This window comes from Nomascus leucogenys, chromosome 7b (assembly GCF_006542625.1).
Source record: "Nomascus leucogenys isolate Asia chromosome 7b, Asia_NLE_v1, whole genome shotgun sequence".
Classification (NCBI taxonomy): domain Eukaryota; kingdom Metazoa; phylum Chordata; class Mammalia; order Primates; family Hylobatidae; genus Nomascus; species Nomascus leucogenys.
Genome location: NC_044387.1, coordinates 52,241,338 through 52,265,607, shown reverse-complemented (window position 1 = coordinate 52,265,607; position 24,270 = coordinate 52,241,338). Strand labels below are relative to the sequence as shown.

The window sequence follows — 24,270 nt, the reverse complement described above, 5'->3', positions numbered from 1 at the left end:
CCCCAGTGCCTGTCTCCTCAGCCACAGCCTCTGATGACTTCCTGGGGGCAGATGGACCTCACTGGCTTTGTGGGGAGCCCAGCAGTGCCAGGCAAGGGGCACGGTGTGCAGCTCTCCGGTGTCTCCCCACAACTACCAACTCCCTTTCTTTGGTTTCTTGGGGTCACCTTTCCTATTGAGTCACATGCAACCTTTGGAAAAATTCTAGTTCTTAAAGTGAGGGACCCCAGACACTCTCCACTTTCCATGTGCCATGTGGCCTAAATTTTAAGTCAGATCACCCGAACCATACTCTCCAACTTGGGCGCAAATCCACCCAACTGTTTCCATAGGATGCTGTCACAGAACTGACAGACTGACTTTCTTCATGTAGAAGACACACACAAATAACAGCTACCATTTACTGAACACCTACTACATGCAAGGCATTGTTCCAGCTTCACAAGCATTGTATGGAATTCTCACCCAGCCATCCTTAGGGGAGGAATTCTGATTCCATTTTATACATGGAGAAACTGAGTTCAGAGAGGTGAACTCATTTACTCAGAATCACACAGCAGAGAGAAGGGGCTGGCCTACTCCAGGGCCTGGGCTCTGGTTTTAATAGAAATAAAAGTGACCATCACAGTCAACTTATTTATGACCAAATAAAAGGTAGATCCAGGTATTTTATTATTATTTTTTTTAGAGGTAGGATCTTGCTACATTGCCCAGGCTGGACTCAAACTCCTGGGCTCAAGCAATCCTTTCTCCTCAGTGTCCTGAGTAACTGGAACTATAGGCACGTGCCACTGCACCCAGCTTCCAGGAATTTTTTAAGTGTCTAACAAAGTATAATTTTGCCTGTAATCAGTATCTAATAAGTGATTATTTTATGAATAAATTATACTGGAGCAAAGGAGTGAGTTGACAAGGTTTTCTTTTGTTGTTGTCGGTATTTGTTTTTGGCTAAAATCCTCAAGTCAGCATAAAACCCAGTTACAGGCCGGGCGTGGTGGCTCACACCTGTAATCCCAACACTTTGGGAGGCCGAGGCGGGTGGATCACAAAGTCAGGAGATTGAGACCATCCTGGCTAACACAGTGAAACCCCGTCTCTACTAAAAACACAAAAAATTAGCCAGGCGTGGTGGTGGGCACCTGTAGTCCCAGCTACACAGCAGGCTGAGGCAGGAGAATGGTGTGAACCCGGGAGGTGGAGCTTGCAGTGAGCTGAGATCGTGCCACTGCACTCCAGCCTGGGCAACAGAGCAAGACTCCGTCTCAAAAAACAAACAAAAACCCAGTTACCCTGTACCCCTTAGAGGGAGATGGTGGTGAGATGCTGTGGATGACAGCTGGACTCATGAGTCAGGCAGATCCGTGTGACCTTGGACAAGTTCCTGAAGGTCTCAGAGCTACTGTCTCCTCACCATAAATGGGGAACCTTCTCTCTACTTGGGCCATTTTGGGAGGTCATGCAAGCAAAGCACTGCGCACAGTATCTGTTATTTTTGACTTTTATTCCCAGCATCCTGCCTACTCTGGACAGTTCAAGCCAAAGCGCCACTTCCTGCTGAAGGTCACAGAAAGCAGTCAGTTTGGACCCCCTGAGTTGGGATGTAGTTGCTGCCAGCTGGGATAGAAGGAGGAAGGCAGAGGTGGGGATGGCGTGGCCCCCCCTCCCATCACATCTTTCAGGATCTTGCAGACCTACTGCGTGCTCAGCACTTTGATGTACCACATCTCCCCAATCTAGACTTTTCAACCTTGACACTACTGCCATTTGGGGTTGGGTCATTCTTTGTGGTGGGGTCACGGTGGGAACTGTCCTGTGCATTGTAGGATGCTGAGCAGCATCCCTGGCCTCTACTCACTTCCTGCAGCATCTTCTCTCCTCCTTGTGATAACCAGTAACGCCTCCTTTCATTACCAGACATGCTCTGGAGGGCACAGTCCACCCAGTTGAGAACCACCGCCTTAAACTCTTATCTGCGAATGTCCCGATCACCACTCCCACTGTATATAAGGAGAACCAATGCTTAAAAGAAATCCCACAGCCAGGAGGTGGCAGAAGGAGGACTCAACCCCTTGTCAGTCTGAATGGAAATCCTGCCTTGTTTCCATGGCCTCCCATTCTGCATGGATACCCTTTCCCAGGACCCCAGCTCTGCCCTCTCACTGGCTGGCCCACAGCTCAGCACAGGACAGACTGACTCAGCCAGCCCCAGTCAGGGCCTGCATGCATGGGAGACTCTATTCATTCACACATGGACGCACCGACTTCTCCAATGCAACTTGCACCAAAGCTTTATTTGCTATTTTCATAGTCTGAATGCAACATCTTTGTACATGCAAAGGTCATCTTGTTTTATTGCAGTCGACCAGATTTCCAACTGCTCTTCTGTGCATATGAAACTTCTTTACAGTTACAAAATATAAAAGCACTTGTAGACGTCCAATACTCTGTGAGGTCTGGTAAGCCCCATTTGTTTTTACATTAAAAATATAAGTTTTTCTAGATGACTTCTCAGTCACACAGTTAGAGATTCTTTCTGGGATTGGATAAAGTGCCTCTCGTCTGCCTTCCGTTCAGAACTCCTAGAGCTTGTGAATTCCTAAGGCAATTGCAAGAACACCGCAGGCAGGAAGCTTAACTTTCCTACACAAAGAACTCAAGCTCCTTTTCTATCGTGACTCAAAGATCTGAGGAAGGACCCAGAAGAAAGGTTAGGAAAATATATACTATACTTGTGTGTGTGTGTGTCTCTGTGTGTGTATATATCTATTTCCAAGCCCCACCCCATCTTACAAAGCATTCTGAGGATCACAATCATCTGGGAAGTGCATGACTTTAGGATATTGGTATGATTTAGGAAACAGCACAGTAGAAAATTATCTTCCATAACACAATATATTACCTTTGTGACCCCCCCTATTTACAGGATCTATAAGGCTATGTGGAATGAGATTATTAAAAAGCTCAAATTCAGCTGGGCATGGTGGCTCAGGCCTGTAATCCCAGCACTTTGGGAGGCTGAGGCAGTAGGATCGCTTGAGACCAAGTTTAAGACCAGCTTGGGCAATATAGCGAGATCCTGTTTCTACAAAACAGATTTAAAAAATCAGCTGGGCACGGTGGTGTGCGCCTGTCATCTAGGCTACTCTGGAGGTGGAGATGGGAGGATTGCTTGAGCCCAGGAGTTGGAGGCTGGAGTGAGCCATGATTGTGCCACTGCATTCCAGCCTGGCCAACAGAGCAAGACCGTGTCTCAAGAAAAGAAAAAAAAAAGTTCAAATTCTCTAGAAAACAGCGTAATTTGTAGCCGGTGTGATGCCAACAGGGATTGTCAAGGAAGTGCCCGTCCAAGTCATGGAAGATGATGTTATGGCACAGGTGTGAGAGCAACCACTGAAGGAGACTCTGGGAAGGCCAAAGGGGAGGGTGGGCTGAGGGGTGTCGATTTTAAGGGTTAACTTGCCAGAAACCTCAGGCCGACTTTCCAGAGCAGAGGGCCTAGCTTTCTGCCCTTCCCCCTGCAGGAGCCAATTTAGTCAAAAGAAAGAAAACTCTGGATTGGGGGGTGCAAAAGGAGACGCAGGCTGGCAAAGACCTGGCACATTCATGCCTACCAGCTTTCTACGTGGCTCTAAACTTCCCGAGCCTGCCCAGAATTCCAATTGGGTGAGTCCTAGCAGCCTCTCAGCACACAGCAAGGGTTCCCCACTCGCTAAGGGGACCGAGCCCAAAGCAGATCCTCTTCAGATGTGGAGTGGGTCCTATCCCTCCAGCCCCTTGGAATCATGACGCCATGGAACTTCGGCTTTTGTGTTTTAACACACGGTGAGGGGGAAGGCACATTCAGAGACCACAGAATGTCTCCCCATCACTTATTCTGGTTTAAATATCTACACTGGGGAGGAGGGATTTTTATAGTTTGCAATTATGACTAGTTCCAGGAGCCATCTGGGGGCATATTATAAAGAAAAAATTTAAAGCATAGATCGACAAAGCAGCTGTCAACACCAGGTCAGAGCAGCTGAGGTCTCTTTTAGGAAAATCATGCTAAGGGTCTTTCTAAATCCCTCGCCCAGCCTGTAAAGTTTAAAACCACAGGCTCATGCCTATTTCTCTTCTGGCTTCTTGGTGATACCCTTAAGTTGGCCTCCCTTCCAGGGAGGCACAAAGGCAAACACAATTGTCTGAAACCACGTGATTTGGCTCGTCTCCCTGGAAAACACTGCCATCTGATTGTCCTGTCCCTGAATCCTGAGGCTATCAGGTCAGGTTCACTCAAAATCCCAACATCCTAAAGACCACGAGGTTTCTCTTTCACCAGTTTCTCTGGTGGCATGGAGTAATCCTCCACAATACTGATTTCTGAGGCCTTGTCATGGATTTTCAAAGGCCAAAGGCCTCTGTTTCATTAGGCAAAGGACCATGAAGAAGGGTATCCACTGAAGAGGAAAAAGATACAGGCTTCTCAAAAGACCAGCTGTCAAAATGCTGATGTGCAAAGGGGTGGTGGAGGTGAGGAGGAAGAGAAATGAGGGAGAGAGAGATTGTACATATAGAGGATTTTCCATTCTGCATGAAACTCTCATTGAGGACAGCCAAAGCCCCAGGGGAGGAGGGTTAGATGAGGAGCGGATGACTCCATTGCACACAGATGATTAAGGCGTATTAAGTGAGTTTAAAAAGAAGATGACGGATTTCCAAAGGGGTCTCCAGGCAAAGTCTAGAAACCAGCATACAATGCCCCCTTGCTTAGCCTCAAAGAGAGCTCACTCCATTTAGAATGGGGCTAAGTAAATCACCCATTTGCCCAGCTATCTGCAAAGGCTCCCAATCATCAGTTACTTCTAACTTCATCGCACTGATCATAAGCAGGACTCAGAGGTCATGGCGGAGCCCGCATGAAAGAGGGTTGCTCTTGACCCACTGTGATTGTCTGCCCTGTGGTGCTGGAGGAGACAAGGTTATAGAAAAATAAAAGGGGATGAGGAAGATTTTCAGGGCTTGCCCTAGTCACTTTCAAGGAGCGTGAACTTTGTATATCCTAATTAACATAGAATTAAATTCATTATTTTTCCAATTAAGGTATGAGAGATTACGGAAAAAAAAATCTCCAGGTCAATCTCATTTTCAAGTGTGTTTCATTCCTGTCTGATATCCTTGAGCTGAGACATGACTAATTGAGAATTGAGAGTTTTGCATGAGGACCATCAATATATGTAAGAGCAGGTCCTTTCCTACTGCTTGAGATGGTACCAAGGGGTCCTTTCCACCTGAAGGAAAGACAGACAGCAGCCAAGATAAGAAGTCAGGATCAAAAGACTAGGAATGTGTTTTAGGCCAGGTGTGGTGGCTCACATCTGTAATCCAAGCACTTTGGGAGGCTGAGCGGGGAGAACTGCTTGAGCCCAGAAGTTCGAGACCAGCCTGGGCAACATGGTAAGACCCTTGTCTCTACAAAAATATTTAAAAATTAGCTGGTCATGGTAGCATACACCTGTAGTCCCAGCTACTTGGGAGGCTGAGGTGGGAGAATCACTTGGGCCTAGGTGTTAGAGGCTGCAGTGAGCTATGATCGTGCCACTCCACTCCAGTTTGAGCAACAGAGTAAGACCTTGTCTCAGAAAAACAAAACAAAACAAAACAAAACACTAGCAGGGTATTTTTAAAGGGGATCCTATTGACTTTGAAAGCCATAAGATCAAAATTATTATAAAACATAAACTGGATCTTTAAAAAAGAATTCAGCTGAAGCAGTTGCAGGCATGAATCCCCAAATGGCCACAGAGAACTGATGACTAATTCAGGGAATGAAGAGACAACAAACTATCATCAGCAGGGCCAAACTCCCAAACCCAGATGCATGAGGCTCCCAGGTGTAAAAGGCTGGGTGGGTGACATGGTCTGGCAATTGCTCATCAGTAACCAAAGCTCATTGAACAGGACACAAGGTGGGCTCCTGCCTCACAGCCCTGCAGTTGCTGTCCCTGGTGCTGAACAGCAACTGCCTCACCAGGGCCCAGGTGTTTATCCTAACCTAAAGAAACAGGACTTCTATCCACGCCCATCCACCCACTAAGACAGTGAAGAGGGGTAAAGGAAGATGAGGGAGGAAGCTGAGATAGAGAGACAAATGAACTCCTGAGAGGTAGCCAGGGAGAAGGGAAGCATGTTTTGACAGCATTTGCAAATAATGGATTCATCGAGAAAGATGGGGGAAAATGAGGTGAGCAAAAGCAAAAAGTACCCTTCATTCATGCATCTGTTCTGAGGCCAGTTTGGACCAACTCCTCCATGCCAGCAGCCCAGCCCAGGTCATGTTCAAAGAAGACTCTGGAGAAAAAGATTCCTAGGGCAGGTCTGATGATTCAGTGGCAAAGGCACCACCACTTGGGCTGCAGTTTATGAACCCTTAAGGCCAAGGGGCAAAGGTCACCCTACCGAAACCAGAGCTCAAATGAAAAGAAGCCATGGAAATAAATACAAGAGTGACAATTATAACTTCTAAACAGCTTGGATAGGGATAAGATAACCTGAGGTGACTGGATACTTCAGAACAAATTATTCCCACATCTTTCCTCCTGTCCTTTAACGTAAACACATACATAACTATCAAGTTTCAAAGAAAATTAGCTGAATTATTGCTTTATCACCTTCTAAAGCAAACAAAAATGACATACAATAACATAGGCCAACGATGCACACAGCCCCACTAGAAAGAGAAATACACATAATCAGGGAGAGTATGTTTAAAAATTGGAACTGCTGATTCCTCGAGGGGAAGGGGGAACTCACCAAAAAAAAGAATAAGAAACCTCAACCCAGCGGTAATACCCTGCACCGAGACTACAGCAGGAAATGAACAGTTTGATCTTCCTTGGAAATATCCTTCCAAAAAAAGACCTGCCCTGGGGTCGGGTGAGGAGGTGCTTTCACAAATTCAGGTGTTTTTCAGAACCTGGGGAGACAATTCCAGCATCACGCTGATGTTCTTGGAGCTGATGAAGGTGTCTAAAATAGGTAGAAATGCAAAGTTTTACATAAAAAGCAAAACCACCCACATGGACATTTCTGGGCAGCCTGGCTCCTTTCCCAGCCTGAAGTGCTGTCTGGGGAGATGAGCGAGTGCTCCTGGAGGTTGGGTCTTCCCGTCTGGATCCAGAGAGAGACTGGCGAGGACAGGGGCACTGGATAGCATTCTCAATCCAATGGGAAGGGCCCAGGCACGTAAGCATTGTGCAGGAAGAAATGGCAGCAGCTCGGCCTCGTCTGCAGGTTCTGATGGTTAAGGCTTCTGTTACGTAGACGTGGCAGTGTTCCCTGCCTGGAGAGGAAGGGACAGTCCTGGTGTCAGCAGTGGGAACATTTGGCTCCATTTCTCTCTACCCTCAGTCCTTAAAATCTCACCTGATATTCTCCAATTAAAGTCACCCCTAGAAGCCTAAGGAGATTTTTTGTGTTGGGGGGAAAGGGGAGGTGAGGAGGGTGGCAGGCATGGAATACAGTGAAACCAACATGAAATTTAGGGTCAGGTCAGGGTTCCAGTCTCAATTCTGAGCCTCAGTTTCCTCAAAGGGGTTGCTGGAGGCTTAAATGAGATATTACATGTACTGCACCAAACACAAAATAAACACAGGTCCCGATCCCTTATCCAAATCCCTTGAGCATAGTTTTATTTGGGAATTTATAATTTTTAGAATTTATTATATATGCACGCACATGTGCATCATACATATATAATCATGTAATATATACACATATACGTATATATATACATATGTAACACCACCATAATCAAGCAGATAATATTCCTGCAGTGTATTATGAACATTCATCTCAAGTGGGGAAAATAGAGTCAAAGTAGAATTATATTCACTCAGGTCAGGTTTCACCACTGAGTTAGGAAAAAGCTTTGTTTTGCAGGGCTTTCTGGAATTTGGCTTTGTGGATAAGGGATGGTGAGTCTCTTGTGCTCAACACATCAATGCTGACTTTGATGGTGCACGTACCATGAGCTCCTATACTGAGGAGAAACAGGCAGCGCTCGGTCAAGCACCACAGGTGCATTCTCAGTGAGCCCTGAGGACAGCTCGGTGGTGTGGACACTGCTAACCCATTTTACAGATGAGGAAACTGAAGTCCATGATGTTCAGTCATTTGCAACTTACACCAGGGCCTATCTAATTGTAATTTTTAATGTGTATTTTTTCAAATTCATTTTTAACTACATAGGTTGTATATGAAACATTCCCCCTATAAAAATTGTAACCATTTCTGGCTGGGCGCGGTGGCTCACGCCTATAATCCCAGCACTTTGGGAGCCTGAGGCGAATGGATCACCTGAGGTCAGGTGTTCGAGACCAGCCTGTCCAACATGGTGAAACTCCAACTCAACAAAAAATATAAAAATCAGCTGGGCATGGTGGCAGGCACCTGTAATTCCAGCTACTTGGGAGGCTGAGGCAGGAGAATCGTTTGAACCCGGGAGGCAGAGGCTGCAGTGAGCCAAGATCCAAGATTGCGTCATTGAACTCCAGCCTGGGTGACAAGGGCGAAACTCCATCTCAAAAAAAAAAAAAAAAAAAGTAACCATTTCTAATTAAGCTAACCTCTGATGTCCCACCCTTTTGTTTTATCAGAGGGGACTGTGATGCAGCTAGAAGGGCCAGCCAAGTGCATGAGCCCAGAGCCCCAGTCACCTGCCTCCTGGCCTGGTACCTTTCCCCCTCTCCAGGCAGCCCAGCTTTGTTTTCTCCCTAAATGGAAACAGACATAACCATCCTCTTTGCAGGAACTCAGAACACCCCCCACCCCTCACTTTTCCCCTTGCACAGCCTCTTTCCTTGGGTACAACAGTCCCAGTCTCTGAGGTGTGGCCCCCCTGAGTTCCCCATTCCTGCGACTGCAGGGCTCTTCCCAGGTTCCCCAACAGAGCCCCTTCATACCTGGTCAAACTTGGTTCTCATAAAGACTTTGCCTCTTCTTGGATTTCAATTCCTTTAGCCACTGGGGAGAGGGTTCATCCGACCTGAAACCACAAAGCCAGTTAAGAGACTAGCTGAAACCAGACTGTGGGCTCCTTGTGGGCAGGACTGAGTGGTACCCGACTGTCTATCTCTGGGCCCAGGCGGGGCTGGGGCAAGCACTCAGAGGTGGCAAAGATGCCTGTATTAACGGGACTGATAAGCAAGAAGTAGAAATTAACCACAGTGTCCAACGATAGGGAATATTAAATACATCTGGGGTCCCCAACCCCCTGGGCCACAGACCGATACTGGTCCATGGCCTGTTAGGAATGGGGCCATACAGCAGGAGGTGAGTGGTGGGCGAGTGAGTGAAGCTTCATCTGTATTTCACAGCCACTCTCCATCACTCACATTCCACCTGATCTCTGCGCCCTGTCAGATCAGCAGCAGCATTAGATTCTCATAGGAGTGTGAACCCTATTGTGAACTGTGCATGCAAGGGATCTAGGTTGCGAGCTTCTTATGAGAATCTAATGCCTGATGATCTGTCACTGTCTCCTGTTACCCCCAGATGGAACCATCTAGTTGCAGGAAAACAAGCTCAGGGTTCTCACTGATTCTACATGACTGTGAGTTGTAGAATTATTTCATTATAATTACAATGTAATAATAATAGAAATAAAGCACACAATGAATGTAATGTGTTTGAATCATCACAAAACCACCCCCCATAGCCCTGCCCTGTGGAAAAATTGTCTTTCACAAAACTGGTCCATGGTGCCAAAAAGGTTGGGGACCACTGAAATAAATCACAATATATCCGTTCTATGAGATAATCTGCAGGTATAAAAATTTATCTTGGTTGGACACAGTGGCTCGTGCCTGTAACTCCAACACTTAGGGAGGCAGAGGCAGGACGATAGCTTGAGCCCAGGAGTTTGAGACCAGCCTGGGCAACACAGTGAAACCCCATTCTCCACAAAAAGCAAACAAACAAACAAAAAATTCGTCCTATAAAATTATTTCCATCCATCTATTTGTCATGCAAATAGCTATTCATCCTTCCATCTCTCTATCCAGGTAAGGGTCTGTGATGGTTAGTTTTATCCATCAACTTAAACCTAATGTGTACCCAGATATTTGGTCAGACATTATTCTAGATGTTTATGCAAAAGATATTTTTTCTTAGATGAGGTTAACATTTAAATCGGTAGGTGCTGAGTAGCGCAGACTACCCTCCATGATATGAAAGGGCCTCATCTACTCAGTTGAAGGCCTGAATAGAGAAAGACTGGCCTCGCCAGGTGCGGTGACTCACGCCTGTAATCCCAGCACTTTGGGAGGCCGAGGCGGGCGGATCACGAGGTCAGGAGACCGAGACCATCCTGGCTAACACGGTGAAACCCCGTCTCTACTAAAAATACAAAAAAATTAGCCAGGTGTGGTGGCGGGCACCTGTAGTCCCAGCTACTCGGGAGGCTGAGGCAGGAGAATAGCATGAACCTGGGAGGCGGAGGTTGCAGTGAGCCCAGATGGCGCCACTGCACTCCAGCCTGGGCGACAGAGCGAGACTCTGTCTCAAAAACAAAAAAACAAAAAAAGAAAAAGACTGGCCTCCCAGGAAGAAGAGGGAAGCCTTTTGGACTTCGACTCTTTCTCGCATCCCCAGCCTGCTGGTCTACTCTGTAGATTTGGGACCTGCCTGCCTCCACAATTACATAAGCCAATTCCTTAAAATCAATCTCTATACATACATACATGCGTCTACACGTGCATACATATATATATATATATGTACATGTATATACAGCTGACCCTTGAACAACACAGTTTGAACTGTGTGGGTCCACTTGGATTTTCTTCTGCCTCTGCCACCCGAGGCAGCAAGACCAATCCCTCCTCTTCCGCCTCCCCCTCAGCCTACTCAATGGGAAAACAATAAGGATGAAAGATGAAGACCTTTATGATGATCCACTTCCACTTAATGAACAGGAAATATATTTTCTCTTCCTTATGATTTTCTTAATAACATCTTTCCTCTAGCTTACTTTATTGTAAGAATATATAAAATATAACATATAAAATATACGTATGTGGTTATGAATGAGGCTTCTGGTCAACACTAGGCTATTAGTAGTTAAATTTTAGAAAGTCAAAAGCTACATGCAGATTTTTGACTAAGTAGGAAGTCAGTACCCCTAATCTCTGCCTTGTTCAGGGATCAACTGTATTATTTACACACACACACACACACACACACACACCCGACTGGCTCTGTTTCTCTGGAGAACTCTGAACAATACAATGCCCATAAGACATACAGAGATGCCTTTTATCGAAGGTCAACAATAATTGTTTTGGGGAGGTGAGATTTGTTGAAACTGTTTTTTTTGTTTTTTGTTTTTTGTTTGAGATGGAGTCTTGCTCTGTTGCCCAGGCTGGAGTGTAGTGGCACCATCTCAGCTCGCTGCAAGCTCTGCCTCCTGGGTTCACGCCATTCTCCTGCCTCAACCTCCCAAGTAGCTGGGACTACAGGCGCCCGCCACCACATCTTTCTAATTTTTTGTATTTTTAGTAGAGACGGGATTTCACTGTGTTAGCCAGGATGGTCTTGATCTCCTGAGCTTGTGATCCGCCCACCTCGGCCTCCCAAAGTGCTGGGATTACAGGCGTGAGCCACCATGCCCAGCCTGTTCAAACTTTTTTAAATGGAAGAACACATACAGAAAGGTACTCAAATCAAAATGTGCACAGCTCAATGAATTTTCTCAAAGTGAATACATCTGAGTAGCCACCATCTACACGGTACTACTTTTGAGTTTTATTTTTTTACCTTCTTCTTAGCAGTTTTCTGTGTTCTCAGAATTTCTTATAATGAGAACACATCATTGTAATAAAAAACAATAAAGTCAGGCCAGGCACGGTAGCTCATGCCTGTAATTCTAGTGCTTTGGGAGGCAGACGATTGCCCAGGAATTCGAGACCAGCCTGGGCAACATGGCGAAATCCTGTCTCTACAAAAAAATACAAAAATTAGCCAGTCATGGTGGCACATAACTATGGTCCCAGCCACTCATGGAGGCTGAGGCGGGAGGATTCACCTGAGACTGGGGAGGTTGAGGCTATAATCACGGCATTGCATTCCAGCCTGGGCAACAGAGTGAGACCCTGTCTCAAAAACAAAAAAATAAAGCAAAACAAAAACCAATCAAGTCACCATTGTTTAAAACTTTATTCAAGAAAAAAAATCATGTTTATGAAGATTGTTAAACGGGCACGGGAAAACATTCATATAGAACACGGAGCAGAGGAATCAAACTACGCAAACGTCGTGATCTCAGCTACGTTACAAAGAAAAAGAAAATGGAAGGAGAGATGCCCAGATATCAACAGTAGTGGTCTTTGCACAGTAGGATCGTGGATGATTTTCTTTTCCCCTTTGTATTCTTTTTGTATTTTCTACAGTAAAGATCTACTGCTTTTATAATCAAACACACATGCACACAAGACGTGACTAATTCTGTTCTCAGAGAAAGTTCCTGAGACCTGTGGCCCTGGAGGGGTCGGAAAAGATGCTGGCCTGGTTGGTGGTACAGTGGGGGACTGCACCTGAGGGGATGAGAGATGAGGTGACTCTGGAGTCTAGGGGCAGGCCTCCAACTGCTATGCCTACCAGCCTAGGAATGAGGAAGAAGAGGGCCCCCTGGGCAGATGGGGGTCTAGGGTACTCCAGACTTCAGCCAAGCTTTGCCTAATAGTTGAACACAAGTGCAGGCCTCCAGAGGTGCCTCTGAGACCCTAGTCTGGGGGTTCCTCCAGCCACAGAGAAATGCTGGAGCCCTCCACTGACTCTGGAGCCGGAATTCTGGCATTACCAGAGCAGGGAGGCACTGTCTCAACTATGGCCCTCTTTCTCTAATGTCTCACCTTCTGGTTCCCACAGCCCACTCTGTGCCATGCATTTTACACTGCCTGAGGCTCCCAGGTACATCTGGCCTCCAGGCCTTTGCATGTGCAGTGGCTTTAGCCTGGGATCCCCTCTCACTGCCCGTGGTCTAGCTAAGACCCAACTGTCCACCATGATTCAGTTCAAGTATCTCCTTCTCTTGGAAGCTTCTTTTTTTTTATTAGAGAGGCAGGGACTCACTGCATTGCCCAGACTGGAGTGCAGTGCCACGATCATAGCCTCCATCTCCTGGGCTCAAGGGATCCTCCCACTTCCACCTCTGGAGTAGCTGGGACCACAGACAGGCATGCGCCACCACAGCCAGCTAATTTTTTTTCTTTTCTTTATTTATTGTATTTTTCGTGACAAGGTCTCATTCTGTAGTCCAGGCTGGAGTGCAATGGTGCAATCATAGCTCACTGCAGCCTCCAACCCCTGGCCTCAAGTGATCCTCTCACAAAGTCCTGGGACTATAGACGTGAGCCACTGCACCCAGCTGGAAGTCTTTTCTGCCGCCCATCCTCAAGTGTGCATTATGAGCCCTTCCTCTGCCTCCCTCCATCACAGGGGTCAGAGAAAGGGCCAGGGAGTAAAATATTCCTGATTCTGTGGGCTGTGAGGTGTCTGTGCTACTTCTTAACTCTGCAGTGGTAGCACTAAAGCAGTTATAGACAATACATAAATGAATGCATGTGGCTGTGTTCCAATAAAGCTTACTTACAAAAACAGATGTGGGCTGGATTTGGCCTGTGGGCCATAGCTTACCCACTCTTGCTCTGATCCAGCCAGCACTTACTATCATTACAAATCTAGCATCAGGAATAATCCCTAACTTTCATGGGTTAACAGTGCTCATGGTAAGATTTCCACTCTGCTTCACTGAGTACTTCTGCATCCCAGGGCTCAGGCACAGGGCTTTAGACACACTCTTGTTTCATCCTCATGGCCACCTCAGAAGGTTAGGAGGTTAGAAAACCCACTTTACAGAAGAGGAAACTGAGGTTCAGGAGGTCAAGTACCTTTTCCCACGTCATGCAGCTCTTAAGCAGCAAAGCTGGAATTAAAACCCTGGCTGTGTGACCTTAGATCCCCTGTTCCTAACCTCCACCTCCAGCTGCTGAAACACCCCAGTCTGAGAGCCTCCTGCGGGGCAGAAGCTGCTTTGTGCTCATCTCTACACAGAGCAGCCCAGGATCGGGACAGCTGTTCCACGAAGGGAGGGAGTGAAACTGATCGCATTCAACCTGGCCATGCCCTTTGATCCACCTTCCCAGGTCCCCCAGATCTCTGAAGATAAAGATACTTCCCCGAAGGGTAACAGGAGGGAGAATGCCTCAGTTTCCCCATCGGTCTGGAGCGGGCTAAACTGCATCAGTAGTTCTCCAACAATGGTGCCCTGGCGTTCCATGTAGGAGGTGGCAGGGGGCGGGGGAAGAGGAGAGGCCAGCTGGCCTGATTCCCCGGCCTCTGTTGTACTTTTCAGGTATCCGAGTGTTGAGAATTCACATGAACAAAGCTTCTGCTGCTAGAGAAAATTAAAAAGTTGAAACTCTCCTCTATTCAGCTCTAAAACCGATGCAAGCACCTCTCTAAAAGTATAGCCTGAGTTTGGAAGGAGAGGGACCCCCCATTCCCCAAGACCTCTCACCTCTCATCCTTGTCCATGCTGGAAGGCAGCACGCGACTGCCCAGCACCCCAGGCTGGAAGGGGGACTTGGGGCTCTTGGGCTGGGGTGCCCAGCTGGGGGTCTCGCCAGGACTGTCCACTTCTGGCCTCTTGTGCAGCTGAGCCTGGGGAGAGAAGAGAGCTGAGTCTGTAAACCGCCCTTTGTCTGGTGAAGGGCCCCCTCCCATGGCAATGTCAGGTACAATGAGCCTTCTGTAAACACTCGGGGGTCCCTGAATCAGAATAAACCCAGACAGGAAACATGGGGGCTGAGAAAAGTCAGAGGTCTGGCATTCCAGGCAGCCACCCTCGACCCCCAAGATCGAATCACCACCCAAACCCCACATAATCACATTCTCTTTTGCTGAAAAGCCACCATTTGTAGTGTGCTCAGCGCACGGCATGCCACCCTGAGAACCCTACACGGAGAGAGCAGCTCCCTCCATCCAACAGCTGCAGCTTAGCTCCGTTCAGTTACTTATTCCTGGAGCCATGTAAATAAAATGAAGTTTTTGACAGTCCATTAGAGTCCCATAGGAAAACCAGAGGGCAAATATCCACCCATTTTTGGAGGGCATGTTGGGAATGGAATACAATGGTGTGCATAAAATTCCCTTGCGGGACCTGAGGTGTGAGTGGTGGCAAGTGGCTTCTCTCTCCCAGGCATGCTGGGTCAGCCCCCGGCAACAGCAGTCATCACCATTGTCCACTGATAGCTTCTGTGCACTGATCACCCATCATTTGTGCTCTACCAGGCTCAAGTAATATGACAAATGTGAGTTCGTTCCATGTGTGTATGATTCTTTTAGGGCAGATCCTGGCTTTCCCCATTTTACAGGGCGAGAGAGCCCAAAGCTCAAAGGTCAAGCCCGAAGTCACACAGCTTTTATGAACTGGGATTCACACCGGGTCTGCCCGTAGCCCAACTCCAGGGTTCTTTCTAGGACAAGCCCTGCAACCTCCCCTGGTTGTTAATAATCGCCTAAAACTGTTGTGGTAGAGATTAAAGTTTAAGCTAACATTGATGAATGAATGGCTAGAGCCCCGTTTTCACAGAGCACAGTGGACTGGAGCTGTGTTCTGGAATCCCAAGATCTGCCTCAGCAGTTACTCGGTGCATCCACATGGGAGCCCCAAGGCCTCCATCTCACCTACACCCAGGGCCTGTGGCTGTCTGCCTCCTGCGTTAGGCTACCTTATAAGATCATTTGCTTTGTGGCAAGAAAGAAAATGAAGGAAGGAAGGAAAGAAGGGAGGGAGGGAGGGAGGGAGGGAGGGAGGAGGGAGGGAGAGGGGAAGGCCGGATCAGGTGGCTCACGCCTGTAATCCCAGCACTTTGGGAGGCCGAGGCAGGCGGATCAGGAGGTCAGGAGATTGAGACCATCCTGGCTAACACAGTGAAACCCCATTTCTACTAAAAATACAAAAAATTAGCCAGGCATAGTGGCCAGCACCTGTAGTCCCAGCTACTTGGGAGGCTGAGGCAGGAGAATCGCTTGAACCTGGCAGGTGGAGCTTGCAGTGGATCATACCACTGCACTCTAGCCTGGGTGACAGAGCAAGACTCTGTCTCAAAAAACAAAAAAAAAGAAGAAAGAAGGAAAGAAGGAAGGAAGGAAGGAAGGAAGGAAGGAAGGAAGGAAGGAAGGAGAGAGGGAGGGAGGGAGGGAGGAAGGAAGGAAGGAAGGAAGGAGAAAGAGGAAGGGAGGGAGGGAGGGAAGAGGGAGAGGAGGGAGGGAGGGAGGGAGGGAGGAAGGAAGGAAGGAAGGAGAGAGGGAGGGAGGGAGGGAGAGAGGGAGAGAGGGAGGGAGGGAGGGAGGGAGGGAGGAGGAAGGAAGGAAGGAAGGAAGGAAGGAAGGAAGGAAGGAGAAAGAGGAAGGAAGGGAGGGAGGGAGGGAGGGAGGGAGGGAAAGAAAGTCAGAAAACCTCCAACCTAGTTCTAGTGACTGAAAGATGTTCACACTTTAAGGGCCTGTAAAATCAATTACAGACACAAGCACGCATCTACTACTGCCTGACTTTCTATTCTTGGAAGAAATGACAGAAAAGCAAAACTTTCGTCTACTACAGGAGCAAGAGTCACGGCGCTCCCACATGGGGATTGCGTGGCCTGCATGGGATACACAGAGTTGAGAAATTCCACCAACAGTTCAGGCTTGTTTGCCTTCATTTCTTCAATAAAAGGGGAAAGAGCTACCTTTTGCTAGGTTGCTGGAGCATAAAGTGATTTTGCAAGCACATGATGTCTGACACAGAACAGGGGGGCAAAAGGGCCTCTTTCCTCACCCAAATTAAGTGCCATTTGGTTCCAGGACTATGAGAGACACTTGTGAGAGTTGGAGGTGGGGAGAAGGGAGGCAGCTCAGCCTTTCCCTCGGCATTGCGTAATACAGTTGGCATTCTGGTGCAATTTGGGAGACTGGGACGTGGTTCCAGAACTGGCTTCCTGTGTCATCTGGTATCGAAATGATCATTTTCTGTGCCTGCCTTCCCCAGCAGACCGGATTCCTCAAGGGCTTCAGGAGCCTGGGTTTGTTCACTCCTGCTTCTCTGACGCTCAGCACTGGTGAGCATCACCAGTTGGATTCTCAGCCCACTTTACAGATAAGCAAACCAAGGCTTAGCTATGACACCAAACAGAGCAGCAGGTTTGGGGGCGGAGGAGAGTCAGAAAGCGGAGATTAAGCAACACAGGGCCACTGGTGAAATCCAAGTAAGTTGGTAGTATTGTTAATGGTAGAAGCCAATTCCCTAATTTTGCCAATGTGCTATGGTCATGTGAAATACTATCACGTGGGTGAAGCTGAGTGAAGGGTATGGAGAAACTCTCTGGGTTATTTTTGCAACTTCCTTTGAATCTGAAACTATTTCAAAAATGGAAGGAATGAAGGAAGGAGGAAGGAAGGAAAAAAGAAAGGATAAAAAAGGATGGACAAAAAAGAAAGGAAGGAAGAAAAGAGAAAGGGAGGGAGGGAGGAAAGAAAGAAGAGAAAGGGAGGGAGGAAAGAAAGAAGAGAAAAGGAAGGAGAAAGGGATGGAGGAAACAGAGAAAGAGGTAGGAAGGGGGGAGGAAGAAGGGACAAAAGGAAGGAGGGAAAGAGGGAGACAGGGAGGGAGGAAGAGAGGAAGGAAAGGAAGGAAAGGAAGGACGGACGGACGGACGGACGGAAGGAAGGAAGGAAGGAATCTTTTTTTTTTTTTTGAGATGGAGTCCCGCTCTGTCGCCCAGACTGGAGTGCTGTGGCACGATCTCGGCTCGCTGCAAGCTCCGCCTCCCAGGTTCACGCCATTTTCCTGCCTCAGCCTCCTGAGTAGCTGGGACTACAGGCGCCCGCCATCACACCCGGCTAATTTTTTCTATTTTTTAGTAGAGACGGGGTTTCACCATGTTATCCAGGATGGTCTCAATCTCCTGACCTCGGGATCCGCCTGCCTCAGCCTCCCAAAGTGCTGGGATTACAGGCGAGAGCCACTGTGCCTGGCTGGAATCTGTTCTTTATGCTGCTAAGGTTGAGGAGCACGCCCACCAGGTGACTCTTGGTGAGAGGTCTGGTACCTTTAGCACTGCCGGATCCATGCCTGGAAACGCGGGCATCCTCTGAGGATGGCTGACGGGGGTCCTCTCAGCTTTGGATAGCTTCTCCTCCTCATCTGACTCTTCCTTCCTGGGTGATTTCTCTTCTGTTGCAAAGAAAAGGGCACTGAAGTCATCGGCAGCTGCCATGTATTGAGGTCCTACATGCCAGATAATTTGCACACAGTGTCTCATGCAATGCTCACATCAGACCTGCACAGAAGACGCTATGGCCCATTTTACAGATGAGGACCACCCAGGTGCCTGCTTTCATGCTCTCTCTTCCCACAACTCTGCTTCTTGCCAGAAGATACTGACAACAGGCAGAGTAGGTTTTCTTTTGCGGGAGGACACAGGCAAACCCATCTCCTGGGCCCTTGGCTCATTCCAAGTCAGGGAAATAGAAGGAAATCTTTGGCGGAGGCAGGAAAGTAGATAGGAATGCTTTCAGCCAACAATGCACCGAGGTTATGCTCTCAGAGGAGAATGTGGAGAGCTTCGTGTGTCTTATGGAAAGGCGGCCCAAAGGTGGACCAGGAAGCCATTTTCCTTGACCCTGGCTCCCCTTTCCAGGACTTAACCCCAGCCCCGTGCTTGAGGCCGAGCTGATAACTCAAGCTTTTGGGTGATGGGCTGCCTGTCCCCCTCTTCCAGGAGTGATATGGGAGGAGTTTCTACTTCCCTGAGACCAGGATGCTGGCATGGGCACAGTGAGGACTGGAGGAGGGGGCGGGGATGAACGAGGCAAGACCTGGTGCTCTGGAGCCCTTGGGCTACCCGGGGAACTGAGGTACGCTAAGAAAACACAGAACCAGCCTTCCCCATCCAGCCCCTGGCTGGCTCCTCAAGGCTGACGGGAGCTAGAGGTGCTGCTGCCACATTCCAGCTGGGGGTATTTGTGTGCTTTTGTCCCTATTATGGTCTTCATTTGCTCTAGGTGGCTTAATAGAGTTTGGCTCAGAAAACCAAGAAAGTGCAGAGAGGTCTCACCTAAGGCACTTAAACATTTCTTTTAGTAATAGAAATGTGATAGGTGTGGGAGAGAGAACTCTCCAAGCATTTCTTTTTTTTTTTTTTTGGAGACGGAGTCTCGCTCTGTCGCCTAGGCTGGAGGGCAGTGGCGCAATCTCAGCTCACTGCAAGCTCCGCCTCCCGGGTTCATGCCATTCTCCTGCCTCAGCCTCTCCGAGTAGCTGGGACTACAGGTGCCCGCCACCATGCCCGGCTAATTTTTTGTATTTTTAGTAGAGACGGGGTTTCACCGTGGTCTCGATCTCCTGACCTCGTGATCCGCCCGCCTCAGCCTCCCAAAGTGCTGGGATTACAAGTGTAAGCCACCGCGCCCGGCCCAAGCATTTCTTTAAGATATCTGGTCAGAAGCAATGCCCCTCACTCAACTCAGAGCCTGGTCTGACAACCTAATGTTTGCTATGGGCAAATCCCAAATGAACAAAGGCACCTACGATATGTTTTTGAGGACTAAAGGCTGTGTCTGGATAGAGTGGGCAGGTCAGCTGCTCTAGTTTCCATTGCAAGAAGAAATTTTGTTTCTTCTTCTTCTTCTTTTTTTTTTTTTTTTTTTTTGAGACGGAGTCTAGCTTTGTCACCAGGCTGGAGTGCAGTGGCACGATCTCGGCTCACTGCAACCTCCGCCTCCTGGGTTCAAGTGATTCTCCTGCCTCAGCCTCCCAAGTAGCTGGGATTACAGGCATGTGCCACCATGCCCAGCTAATTTTTGTATTCTTAGTAAAGACAGGGTTTCACCATGTTGGCCAGAATGGTCTCAATCTCCTGACCTCGTGATCCACCCACCTCGGCCTCCCAAAGTGCTGGGGTTACAGGCATGAGCCACTGTGCCCGGCCTGTTTCTTCTTAAAAGTCTTTCATGGCTCTCCGTCTACAGATGAAATCTAACTCCTTAGCAAAGCGTCAGGGATCTCCATGATCTGGCCCCTGCCTGCCTTTCCAGCATATCCTGCTATTCCCAGCTTGAGCAACACGAAACTACTTAGAGATGCTCCTGCCACACACAGAATGTTCTTTCCACATCTCTGTCCCTTTGATCTTATTGATACTTCTGCCTGGAATAACTTTCCCTAACTCATTATTATCCATTCTTCAAGATTCAGCTCAGGTTTTGATACGGTAAGCAGCCAAAGTAGTCCTTAGAGGAAAATGTATAGCCTTAAATGATGCATCAGAAAACAGAAAAGATTGATAATATACGGACTGATCTTTCAACTCAGGAATAAGAAAAAAGACCAGCGAGCAAACCTAAAGAGCATACAGGGGTGAATTTAATCAAAATAAAAGCAGAAATAGTAAAACCTTATTACGCTATGTCTCTGTCTCTTGTAACTCAAAGAGCCTCAATCAATATACTAACCTTCAAAACACTGTTTTACCTAGTTTCTGATAAGCTCTGCATAACAAGAAATCAGTTTCCTATGTAATTGTGTTCTAATGATCTACAGCCTTCCAAGTGAAGAATTTTTTCGTAGGGCTTAGTCTAAATCCTTCCTGCTGTTCAGTGTGCTGTCTGAGGAGGAAAGAAGGCATGGCATACCCGTTGAGTCTTTGAACATCCACATGTTGTCAGTCTCATCCTCCAAAGGTGATCTGCTCTCGGACTCACTGAATCGGCTGCGCCGGAGGGAGTGGGAGATGGGGGCCCGGCGGCGGCTTCTCTTGCTGAGCTGCACCCGGGTCTTGAGGGCACTTGAGTCGAGGACTGAGGTTTGCTTTGAGAGCAGCAGGGAGGAAGAGGAAAAAAATCAAGGGAACCATCAATGGAGGGTACCACAACACAGTTGGCGGTACACAGCTTCGTTGACAGATGAGAGGCTATTTAGGTGGTACCTAGGCCAGGGCTTCCACATTTTAATAGTAACCTAACACCCAAAGCCTAAATTTCCCCATAAAACATACCCCATAGGCTGATGACAAAAGTCAGGTGGAATAATGAACCTTGAGTGCCCTAGTACAGTGCCTGGCTGCCTGGCACCCAGTAGGCACATAATATGAATGCCTTTTCCCTCCCAGTGACATCCACCACAAAAGCATGTAATCTACAGCAATGATCAGTACACAGCAGGAGCTCAATAAATGTTTGTTTGTTGAATGAATAACAGATTCAACATCTAACTAAATCCTTCTGCCAACTGTATTCACACAGAGTCCCCGGGTTGAGAGGTTCTCCGTGGAATTCCTCCGTTACTCACATAATCTAGGGTGCAGGTGGGAAGGGAGGGGCAACTTACTAAACATCAGGTGTCCATTTTCAGGCATCCCTGAAGACTCACACTCTGAGCTGCGACAGGTGGGGGGTTGGTGAGGGCTGCCAAGTCACTACTATCCCCAGTGAAAGGGTGGGGAATGCAGACCATCTGGGTGGGCCCCAGTAAGGAGATGGGAAGCGCCTGGCTCAGAATTCTCCCGGGAGACAGCAGTGAAGTGCTCAGAGCTCGGGTTTAAACCCTGCTGGGTTGGAATCCTGGCTGTGTGACCTTGGGCAATGAGCTTCACTTCTCTGAGCTTGGGTGTCCCTATTTATAAAAAGGAGATAAACAGAGTGTCTCCTTCCTACAGTGGCTGAGAGAACGCCCTGTGCTCAGGTGTGGAAAGCCCTTGTTTCAGACAGAGCCTGACCAAGGCTCACAGCCAAGAGCTCTTTCCGGCAAGCTCACGTTCTTACATGAAATGTTGGTTTCTTCTGCCTAGGTCCACTTTGGAGAAATTCCATCACCCAAGGCCTTCTAAGTCAGTGCTGACAGGCTAATTTCAATGAATCATTTCCCAACGATGGTAAGTAACGGAAGTCCCAATGGGGTGGTGGAAGGAGCTGATCATAGCTACTCCCCAAACCAGCCACAGTGGTGTCTTGTGAGGAGACTTGCATGGGACCAGTCAAAGAGGGGGAAGGACGGAAATCAGAAAGTGCCTGCTGCACCTAGAGGCAGGCTTGCTTCTCAGCCACTTAATAGAGCCAGGTTTTCAGACTCCGAGACAGCAGGACAGAATCACACTGACAGAGGGGCTGGCTTGGAAGGGAAGATGGTGCCACCCTTGCGTCCTCAGCCTGGTACAGAGACTGGATTCCCTAGTGCCCCGCCTTCACCTCCCCATTTGGCCTCCAAACCGTCCCCACAGGAGACCTAAATCGTGGTTGGCACCATACATAAACCTCAGTATCCCCACAGGAGACCCAAATCGTGGTGGGCATCACACATAAACCTCAGTATAATTTCAGTAAGCATTAGACCTATGCTTAGGGACACCAGCATTTAGAGTCACTCCATGGCCACTTCGATTTGCTAATTTGCAAAATGGGCACGCAGTTTTGCCTCTGGGGTTATTAACATGTGTCTGGGCCAGTGGTCAACACTCAGTGACTGTTGTTTATAATGGACATCAAGAAGGAACCACTTAGCATTCTAGCAGGAAAGTTCATGATGCAGTGACATGATGCTGGCAGGTAAGGCACACAGCAAGATCTCAATACATGTCTGTTGAGTGAATAACTGAATATATCACCCAACTAAATCCTGATGACACCCAGGGAGGTGGGCATGGCCATGGTTATATAATGGGTTTCCCTAATCAAGACTCAGCTTGTGTGTCTCTGCCCTGATCTAGAGGTGCCAGTGAGAGACCTTGGCCATACACTGAAGGAGAATCCTCTCTGAAGCCCTGAAGGAAGCCCTTTTTCTAAAGCAGCGGTGTTCCTCCTCTGGGGAAATGTGGGTAGCCATGCCCAAGTGTGTAGGTGGGAGGCTTTACTGCCAGGAGAGAGGGTCCCTTTCACATTTTGCAGATGTTCCATACCCCAGAGAGTGGGCAGGTAGCCCTATTGTTATGGGAGGAGAATAATGACATCACCCCTGGGTTTCAAGGGTTGAAAAGGAAGATCTGCCTGACTCCTGGAGGTGGGGCTCCCAGGGGAAAGGAGGACAAGTTCTGGTCTGGAAGGTGCTCGAGCAGGAGACCGTTTGACCTGCTATGCTGGGGCAGCTGACATCCTGGCTGTGCTTGGGACCTGAAAGAGCTGAGTGCTAGGGGCTGTCCCCTGGGACCCCCATGAAAGGTGCCCATGCCTGAGGGGACTTTCTGTCCTGGAAGAGCCACTACAGAGACAGCTGGATCCCCTGATACCAGGGACACTGTTGTACCAAGCAAGACCTTAGTGAGAACGTTCAGCAGAATCATTCTGAGCAAACTCCAGGCTCTTCATGCTTGGAACTATAAACCCCAGGGTGACTTCCCAGGGGTAAGTGGTCAGACTCCCTGCTTACCTGGCAGGTGAGGGCTTAGATCAGTTTTATTTTGAACGCATGCAATTGCATTTGAGGCTGTGGAGCTGATGATGCTGGTTACAAGTGGATAAGGAAGCTGAGGCTCAGAGAGGTAAAGACATTTGCCCCAAGACACACAGCAGGTGTATCGCAGGTCCAAGATACGTGCATAAGTGAGTCCCATTTCAAAGACGGTGCCCTCTGTACCCACTCCAAGGGTCCCTGGCACACCTACACCTGAAGTGGCAATTCACAGAGAGAGGCTGGAATTTCCATTTAAGAAGAAATGCTCCTGGCTACCGACTTACATCGATGAAGGAGAAGTCATCCACTCTCTTTTCAGGGCAGGCGTCCGGTGCGGGCGGCCCCTCCATCCCATCGGTGGATTCCAGGTCAGTGCTGGAGTGGTCCACGCTGGTGCTCCGCTGGTCCCTGGAGCAGTCATACTGGTCCCCGGCCGAGGTGGGCTCCGTTTGGGAGGACAGAGAAGACAAACGGCTGCTGGGGGGCTGTTTCCTTGTCGATGTGGCACTGCTATCTGGGGACTCAGTGGCCAAGCTGCCAAAAAAGGGAATGAAGGGAGACATAGTTATGGAGAATGTTTCAGAGAACGGGATTTCAAGTGAAAGATGCTGCTGGCAGCATAGCTTGGGGTATGTTTTATAAGCCAGGTAACAACAGACAGAACATCCCAGCAGAAGACCCTCTTTGGAAACAGCACAAGATGTGCCAGCGAGGTGCTGTTTAAGGCACTGCCTGGAACGCCTGGCCAGGTGCAGAACAGGAGGAGTCAGTCCTGTGCCACTCAAGATCCTTTAGCCCTGTGCTGTCCT

At 48.3% G+C, this 24,270-nt stretch overlaps 1 protein-coding gene across 4 annotated transcripts in view; it reads right to left on the bottom strand.

Annotated features, from left to right (window-relative positions):
* Window positions 1-2,262: 2,262 nt before the first annotated feature.
* The window catches only part of KIAA1671 (KIAA1671 ortholog), a 247,480-nt gene continuing 225,472 nt past the window's right edge, over window positions 2,263-24,270 (bottom strand). For 2 of the 4 annotated variants that reach the window (XM_030815991.1, XM_030815992.1), the window contains 6 exons: window positions 23,746-23,995; window positions 20,713-20,887; window positions 18,129-18,253; window positions 14,555-14,697; window positions 8,940-9,022; window positions 2,263-7,318 (listed from right to left, as the gene is read on the bottom strand). In XM_030815991.1, coding sequence (XP_030671851.1) covers window positions 8,944-9,022; window positions 14,555-14,697; window positions 18,129-18,253; window positions 20,713-20,887; window positions 23,746-23,995 — 772 coding nt within the window. In that variant the 3' untranslated portion in view covers window positions 2,263-7,318; window positions 8,940-8,943. Of the gene's footprint in view, window positions 7,319-8,939; window positions 9,023-13,363; window positions 14,429-14,554; window positions 14,698-18,128; window positions 18,254-20,712; window positions 20,888-23,745; window positions 23,996-24,270 lie in introns of those variants that run through there. The other 2 variants (XM_030815993.1, XM_030815994.1) reach the window with 2 other exon arrangements.